At 39.3% G+C, this 8,659-nt stretch overlaps 1 protein-coding gene across 1 annotated transcript; it reads right to left on the reverse strand.

The window, feature by feature from the left end:
- Nucleotides 1–59: 59 nt before the first annotated feature.
- LOC146383063 (carboxypeptidase A2-like) lies at nucleotides 60–5,908 on the reverse strand. Its single transcript, XM_084934194.1, has 11 exons — nucleotides 5,759–5,908; nucleotides 4,932–5,013; nucleotides 4,335–4,469; nucleotides 4,129–4,227; nucleotides 3,934–4,035; nucleotides 3,579–3,680; nucleotides 3,127–3,237; nucleotides 2,852–2,942; nucleotides 2,284–2,483; nucleotides 697–781; nucleotides 60–364 (listed from the first exon to the last, which is right to left on the reverse strand). Exons 1-11 carry the CDS (start codon nucleotides 5,821–5,823, stop codon nucleotides 177–179), a joined length of 1,260 nt encoding a protein of 419 aa, XP_084790320.1. The 5' UTR covers nucleotides 5,824–5,908; the 3' UTR covers nucleotides 60–176.
- Nucleotides 5,909–8,659: the final 2,751 nt, after the last annotated feature.

Consider the following 8,659-nt stretch of genomic DNA (forward strand, 5'->3'; position numbering starts at 1 on the left):
ATTCTTGTGTAAAACTATTTCACTCAAAAGAAGGACTACAAGGTCTGCTGAAAGACAGATAAAACGGGTATGTTGGGTTTTTATTGGTCTCACAATGATAAAGTCGAGGAAGCTTTAAATTCAAAGCTGAGTCAGCCAATTTTTAAGTTTCTCCTCTATCTGTGGTTATACAGTCCTCAATAAGGATGGTCACGGACATACTCCATGATATGCTTCAAGGCCAGCCATGTCTCTGAGGCAGTGGGGATGATCTGATCAGCTGGCAGGATAAAACCGTAGCGGCCAGTGTCCCTCAGCTCGAAGGCAAAGGAGTATTTGATTCCCGAATTGTAGGACCAGTCAATGCTACCCCCACTGGCTTGATCTGAGCACGAAAAAATATAAAAGATGTATTACTAGCAAGAATACAAGAACTCTTATTAATACTGCTAGTCATAACAATAGCTATATCCCTTTTAGTTTTGATTTGGGTTGTTTATTAAGCTATAAAACATAACGTGAAATGGAAATTAAAAAAACATAGGCACAATAAATAAATAAATAAAAATAACTGTGCTTGCACTCGAGCGAGTATTTATTTTCCTAAACCAATTATTCTGCATGATTGCAGCTCCTCGTTTCATTTATCCATCTGTAACTTTAGTATTGAAGTCACTGTGTACTGGTCTGGTTAAATGAGAGAAAAGATTTACTTACAGATGATATTGCAGATGCTTCCAACCTGGTAGGCGGTGCCATAGAGAGACGTCAGTTTCTGCGCTGCTGCTCTGCCAACAGAATGCTGCAGAGAAGCAAAGCGAACAGCACTGTAGCGAAGAAGCCGTATCAACTCCTCTCCCTTTATTGGCATTGCCCTTAAAGCCAACTTTTCTCACTTGGTTGCTGCTTGCAAACAGAAGGACTGAAGAGCTGCTTACAGCCAGAGCTGTGTACCTAACACCATAGTGAACTAAACGTGGAGGTAAAAACGTCTTACTTGCCCATCAGCTAATTTTATTTTTTTGAGACTTTGGAAACTTTGACCATGCTCCATTGTAACAGTTTTTGAAACGATCAGAGAAACAGATGATGGGAACTGAATCCTTGCAGGCTATTTGGAGGGAGAAAATCACCCAATGTCCAATTACAAGAACACAGGTCACAAATCACTGCTGATGTAGGGGTGGCTGTGGCTCAAAAGGTAAAGCAAGCCATCTACTATTTGGAAGGTTTTTGGTTTGATCCCCGACTACTCCACCCTGCATGCCGAATGTGGGCCGTGGGTAAGATACTAACCCAAGTTGCTCTCTGATGCTTCCATTGGAGTGTCAAAGTTTGTATAGAAAATACTTGATTGATCAGGTAGAGTAGAAAAGTGTTGTGTAAGAAACAGTCCATTTACAGAGAATACACATGATAGTGTAAAATCAGGGGACTTTATCATCAGTTGAAAGTGACTCTCCTGTTTATGCTTCAAATTCATGTTACAGTAACCCTTTTTTTTATTTTCAGCTTCCACTCTGCTGTATGAGCTAATCTCTCATTTTTATTCAGTGACACACACACACACTTTTCCACAAGTGTGTAGTCAGCAGGTCAGCATGGCTATAACACTATGACCTAAGTGCTTACAAAGACTGATCATAGTACGATTACATGTTTGAGCATGTGCTTGTCACGAGCGATCACGCATATGCTGAATATAGCAGGAAAGGAACACAATGACAGATCTCCTCCAAGCTTTTAAATAAAAAAACATCAAGCTCAAAGCGAAACATTCTGTCGGGGGGGGGGATCAGGGTTTTACAGTTCACGGCAGCTTGATTAATATAGCCCAAAACCACAAATTTGTGTCACGGGGGTTTAGTCATGTATGAATAACTGCAGGATTATGGGTCCATTAGGCATTTTTCTCAGACTTCATTTGCAGTGCTGTATGAATATGAAGCAGAGTATTGCTGAAAAAGAGCGTACCTGGCTGAGTTAAGGCAGACAATTTGTCATGTTTAGTAGTGATGAGTTTATAATTCACCTACCCCAAAGCTAATTATTCACATTCACAGCTATAAAACTTTAATTAGGTGGAAAATTGCAATCCCCAGCTGAATGATATCAACAGTCAAAAAGCAGCCTACAAGGTAGACCTCAGATCAGGTTATCAGACCAGAATCCTTTGTCTTTTTGACAATACACATAATTCACAGATGACATTTACTTACCTCTCGCACGTATAAGATTACTCTTGAAAACATTGTTTAAGCAATGGCAAACATTTCGAGCTTTTTCTGTTTTCTGCTTTCTTACCAGCTCGGCCTGATGGTTTGCGCTGCTACAGACATAGCCGTAGGGGTACATGAGCAGCTGGGAGTAGGAGTGGACAGAAATGAAGGCCTTGAAGTTGCCGTGGCTCTGGATCAGGTTCACCACGTTCTTCACCTCGCTCTCAGAGTTAGCCGAGGGGCCGTGGTAGGAATCGGAGCAGGGGTAGCTACTGGCACCGGGGCCTGGACATATCGCAGAGAGATCATCATAGAGCAAACGCTCACAAATGACAGACATATGTCAGAAGTTTTTTGTAACATCTCATTAGAATGTAAGAGGGCTTAAGGAATTTCACTGACGTGTTACAAGCAAACATTTTGCACTGAGTCATTAGGTATTCCAGAGCAATCCGGTTCATTCAACTACAACAATTCTAAAGTCTAAAGTGACTACAAGTCTAAATCCTTAACACACGTACCAGCGGTTAACAGTAGTAGTAGTAAACGATGCTATTCAGATTCTTTTTGATAACAAGTAAAAAGAATGTGATTATTTACCTGGCAGGTAATTGACAAAATCATGAGATGCATTCAGTTTTTATAATACTGACCTCCAAAGCCTGCGTCCCAGTTCCTGTTTGGATCGACTCCACGGCACGCATAGCCAGGGTTCACAGAGCGGGTCTTGCGCCACATCCGATCCTGTGTTTCACAAAACGTCATTCGGTGTGAATCATCATTTCTTTTTCTCTCTCAGATGATATTGATGGAAAACAAACACAGTTCTACTTGTTTCTGCATGACTAACATCTTGCTCTTCTTTCGAGTATCTACTCTATATATGCGACACATAAATAACATTATCTGAGGAGTGCCAGTGACGTACATTGGTGTGGGAGAAAACATAGCCATCAGGGTTGGCAACGATCAGCATGTAAATATCCATGGTGTTCAGGAGGGAAGTGAGGGAGGCGTCGGTACCGTAATCCGTGGCAATCTAAGCAAGGATGAAAGGTTTTGTAGAAACGTAGAAAAAGACACGCTTTCACATATTACATATTTAAGATGAAGCTTTATAAATAAGGTAAACAAGGTCTGCGAGAACAGAGAAGAAGGAACTGATTAAAATAAGAAAATGATAGGAAGGAAAGTGAGGCCCAGTGCACTCAGACAATAACTCATGCTTTTTTAACATAAACATCCAGTAATATACAGTAAAGGAAAAAACTTAATAAGTACAGAAAATAAATTTGGTTCAAAAGCACAAAGTTCTAGCAAAAAATAAGTCAATTATGATCATTTAAATTCAGTTTACTCAGTTTAATTGACATCTTGTACCTTGTTGGCGGTCCACACTCCAGTAGCCTGAGTAACCCATTCTCTGGCGTGGATACCAGTGTCAACCCAGATAGCAGGACGATTGTAACCACCGGTGCTGAACTAAACACGAACACAGATTCAGACATGCTTTTACATTTTGCTTCTAAAGGTGCAGTCAATCATGATTAACACATGTAGATGTATGCACAAAATAAAGCGTATCCTCTCTTTACCCCACTGTGTGAGTGACTTGATATTTGATACCTGATTAATTTTATTAGATAGTTAATCTTAGCTATATTTGTCCACATTTTTATAGAGCTCAAAAGTGCAGTGCTGTTGCATTCTGTGAGGCATAACCAGAGTATCTTACCTTGAGCACATACATGGGCCTGTTCTCATAGGACACCCCAATATGCTGCTTGGTGATCAGGTTAGGGTAATTGGCCACCAGAGTATCCATCCAGCTGTAAATCTGCATAGAGGCAGTTCTGACATTAAAACACACATAGGTACACACAAAGTTGACTGGATCCAGTCATGTTTTTTTTCCTCTAGAGCAGCATACTGTATTGAGATCATGATAGGCTCCAAAGTTTAAGCTCCTGGTGCTGCGTTCCTTCATCCGGTTCTCCTCCATCTCAGCTTTCTCTTTGTCAAGAAGTTCCTGCAGGTGACAGGCAGGAGATTAAAAATTCACTCTCTGTGCCACCTAGTCTCCCAGTGGAAATCAACTCTATGTTAATACACAACTGTGTTTTGAGGATGACAGACCTGGACGTTTTCAATCATGACGGTGAAGGGAATGTTGTGGAAAGTAAGGTGCTCCTTCACAGGGATCAGACTGAAGCGGGGCACTCGGATGTCCACAGGGAGCTCAGTGGAGACTGGGTCAAGCCAGAAGTCCACCTGTAAACAGATGCGCAATGAGATATCACACATGGGAATGAAGAAACATGCTGCGGGGAAGTCCTGTACATGTTGCATCTAGCATATTCCATAATAAACTAAATAATTTAGAAGAATTCAACTTAAGATTTTTCTCCAGACAGAGTGTGGTGCTGTAAGATTTATCATCTGTAGTTGCTTCAATCTTAAAGGAACAACAAAATATCTTATTTAATAAATAAATAAGGGCAAGGTTAATGTCTGGGAATTTAATGCATTAAAAGGTGAAGTCCAAAATGACTGCAGGGCCAGAGACGAGCACCTAACTTTCTGTGTTAACCTTCGACCCAGCTGAACTTGATTTGCCTTTTGCGCTGCTAGAAAATTGATGAGAAATCACATGGCACAAGCTGCCGAGAAAACACGAACATCAATTTCTGTGCTGTTTACCAAAGCTGTGCGTGTGTGTTTGCATGTGCATACCTCCCACTCCCTCGCCGTCTCCAACGCCTGCAGGAGATGGATCTGTTCCTCTGACTTCACATTGACCCGGATAACCTGATCTCTGCACATCATTATGTTAAGTTTGTAGTTAAAACTTTTAAATGTTGAAATGTGAGCTCAGCAGAAGAGAAGAACTTTATTTATTGGTTACTGATATAACAAGCAATTACTCGTGCAGCACAGGTACAGACCGTCACTATGTTCCTTAATGAGACTGTAGCAGAGACTTAAGCTTTCTCTTAGCATAAGCTGTGGATTGTGCTATCATTTGAATAACAGTTACAGATACAAGAACAGTGCAAGACTGCATAGCTGAAAATCTCCTCCACATAATCTACCAATTAATACCCTGGATTTAGAGGGATATCTGGTTTTAAAAAGGTTTGTAGTTTGTTTTTTGAGAGGATAAAAGACATGACACAAAAGTTTAATGTAAATAGGTATTGGTTTCTTTGTTAGCAACTCTGCTATAATCTGCAGAGTTAATGAACAGAAAAATACTTGACATTTGCACCCAAACGGAGGATTCCTCTCTTGTACTGGTTCTTTTATTTAGAAGAAGGTACAGTTCAAAAAATGCTTTCACCTTAACCACAAATAATGGTTATTCAGATTATTGTTGTTGAACTGTGCACTGTTGTTGTTATCGCTGTGCAAAAGGTTAATAAGAAGTTCCTGCCAAAGCAAAAGGGGACAGAACCCTAAAATGTTATTCTGCAATTCTTTAAACTCATAGTAGGAGTACTAGAGAATGACCACATAAATTATTAATAAGTAAATCATGTTAGTGTGCACTTTAAACTTACCCAGTGAAGCCCTTCTCAGCTTTGGCCGCAGCCACAAGCACCAGCAACAACCAGAGGCCTTTCATCTCACCTGTATAGTTCTGGACTGTTCAGAGGAAGAAAGTGAAGCACCTGCTCCTCTGCTCTCCTAATATCCTGTGGATGCAGGTGGGCTGTTCTCATGCGTGTGAGTTAGGTCACTCTACTGATAATGACACAGCTCTACTGGAAAAACAGCTATTTTGAGCAAAGAACATGCTGAGTAAGCACTGATCAGTCTTTTCAGTTCTCAGGAGCAGATAGTGGAAATTTCCACGGATACAGTATGTTAGTGGCTTTGGTGATTTAGTCTGTTCTCATTATACACTCTAGTCATCGTATGCAGAGTGTCACTTGGAAAGCAGCCCCCAGATTAAGGCACATTAACTGTCATTATCTGAATATCACTGTTCTGGATCATAGAGGTTAGTCATGAATAATAAGCCTTTATACACACAGACTGACTGAATGAAAAACGGTTCAGATCGTGTGACAGACGATGTCTTTCTGTTTTTTTGGCCTAAAACGACGTATGTATGTTGCTAATTGCTGTTAGCAGGTTAGATGTGAAAGTTTCAGTCAAAAAGTAATCCTTCATTGTTACACTGTACTTTTATTTCTTGTAAGTTTTTGAAAGGTAAATACACCAAAAACAGATCCAAACTAATTATAGTTATTTGCCATATTTCCCAGTTTATTGTAATGGAAATTTCTTTATTTTATGTATTGATCACTTTAGTAATAGTAATATTACTTTGTCACTTAGTTATATATACATATAGAATAGCATCACAACTGAAGTTATGCTTATCACACTTTCACAGCGAGGCCATTGTGAGTAGGCCAGAGACATCCAGGCGCCATGTGTGCAGAGGGGCTGGATTGACTGCGTGGGGCCCTCCTGCTCTTCTCTGGAAGCAGGGAGGCAAGGGCTAAGTTGCCTCCCAGTCGTAATTCTCTTTTGGAAGGGAAGGTTTCATGGACGTGAAGATGTAAAGACCTGATCCATGTTTACTTTTGGTCCCAAAGGCAGGACCCTAGAGAGCTCAACACAGCCAAGCTTTATTTGGCTTAACTGGCTTAAAAAATCCTGAAACTCCAGTTATCACAATTTTTATCAACTTTTCTGTTTCCTTTCTTCTTTAGGTTCTTTGTGGGCTCACAAGAAAATGGGCGTCTTGTGAGTCGTGACTCTTCTTCCACACTAAGTGATCCCTGAGAGTGCCCACATGATCAGAAGATGGGAAAATAGTGATAAAAAATATAAATGATAAAGAATATAACAGTAAAATCAAACACTGTTGCAAATAAGACAAGATACTTTCTTTCACCAGAAAACCGAAAGGAGTCATACCTTTAAAGCCGGTCGGAGCAGGCACGCTCCGTTTTGCATAACTATTTTTAAATCCCTGTAGAACCGCAACCACATAAACTAGCGCAATAATTTTTTTTGCATATGAAACGGAGGAGTTGTACTTGCATTTTATGTCATCAGCTTGTCCTAAGTCACGGTTTCCTTCCACTTTGCAAAAATTGCATAAAAAGCATTTGCAGCAACAAAAACATAATATTCCAGAAACAGGCTTTGCTGATCCGATCAGCTGTTCGTGACACTTCCTACGTTGGAATAGACGTCAGCGCCAACTATCGCATGTCCGCCATTACCTGTCTGAAACCAGAAGTGACGTCATTTTCGCGAAAAATGCAGGGTTTTGTTTTGTTTTTTACCTTCAGGGCCTTATGATCCTGTACTGGTGTTTGACTTTATGCTTTTCTATATCGTTTCTGGGATGCTTAGAACTCAAATTGCACTGCTTGAAATAATTTATTTTGATGCACATGCTGTTTTTTTGTTGCAAATTTGCATTATATTTATTTTTGGTTTTGCTGCAGGATATAAAAATTGGTGTATCTCAAAAATAAAACAATGAAGACACTGAAAATAAATTTCCTGTGGTGGGAAACTATTTTGTGCAACTTTTTTGAATTTACAGTTTTGTGGGACAAACCCCTTGAATTTCTCTAACTAGAAATATATGTATAAAAAACAAAACAAAACTAAAACGATTTTCAATTTTTTTGTAGTTTATTGCACTTTTTGCAATTTACGTAGTTACTATGGACTTAATGCATACATATTATTAAAATTTGGGATATAACGGTTGTATGATGTATAGCAACTTGAAATTATCCCAAAAATGTCACTACAGCATGTAAAAATATAAAGATAAGCTCTGGCGGACTGGGCTCTACGGTAGGTCTGAAAGAAGACACCAGAAAAACTCTAAAATTCAAAAGACACATACTAAACACAGAGACTAGAAACTTGCACTAAACACTATGCAGGGGGACGCTGGGAAAGGGACGATGTTAATACACTTGTAAACTTTTTTTCACCAAAAAACTGAAATGAGTCATACTAAACACAATTTACATTGTGCGGAAAGTTCCGCACAGACAGGCTTTTTTTTGCATCAGCTGGTTTAACAAAACGACAGATTAAGTAATAAATACTTGCATATGCACAAACTAACCAGCAGATGGCAGTGCATTACTAGAATAACACAACAAAGTAAACTACCATTTATAGCTAGGGTGAGTGATGTCAGATTACTGAGGATGGAATTACCTTCAGTCTTAAATTATTTATCTCCAGCTGAGGAACTTTTTGTTTTTGTTGTTTTCACCAATCCTCGTTTGACTTATAGCATAGTTTATAATGTGCATTAAATGAAAGGGCAGAGTAGTAATACAGCATACAAAAACCAGCAACAAAACTGGTATCCACCTTTTAAATGTGAATACTTTGCAAATATAGTTGTATTACATTTTGTTTGATTTTTAAAAAATCATTGTAGTAATTGGTAGATTGGTAGATAAACA

This window comes from Perissodus microlepis, chromosome 7 (genome assembly GCF_051167445.1).
Source record: "Perissodus microlepis isolate ML-2025 ecotype Zambia chromosome 7, ASM5116744v1, whole genome shotgun sequence".
Taxonomy (NCBI): domain Eukaryota; kingdom Metazoa; phylum Chordata; class Actinopteri; order Cichliformes; family Cichlidae; genus Perissodus; species Perissodus microlepis.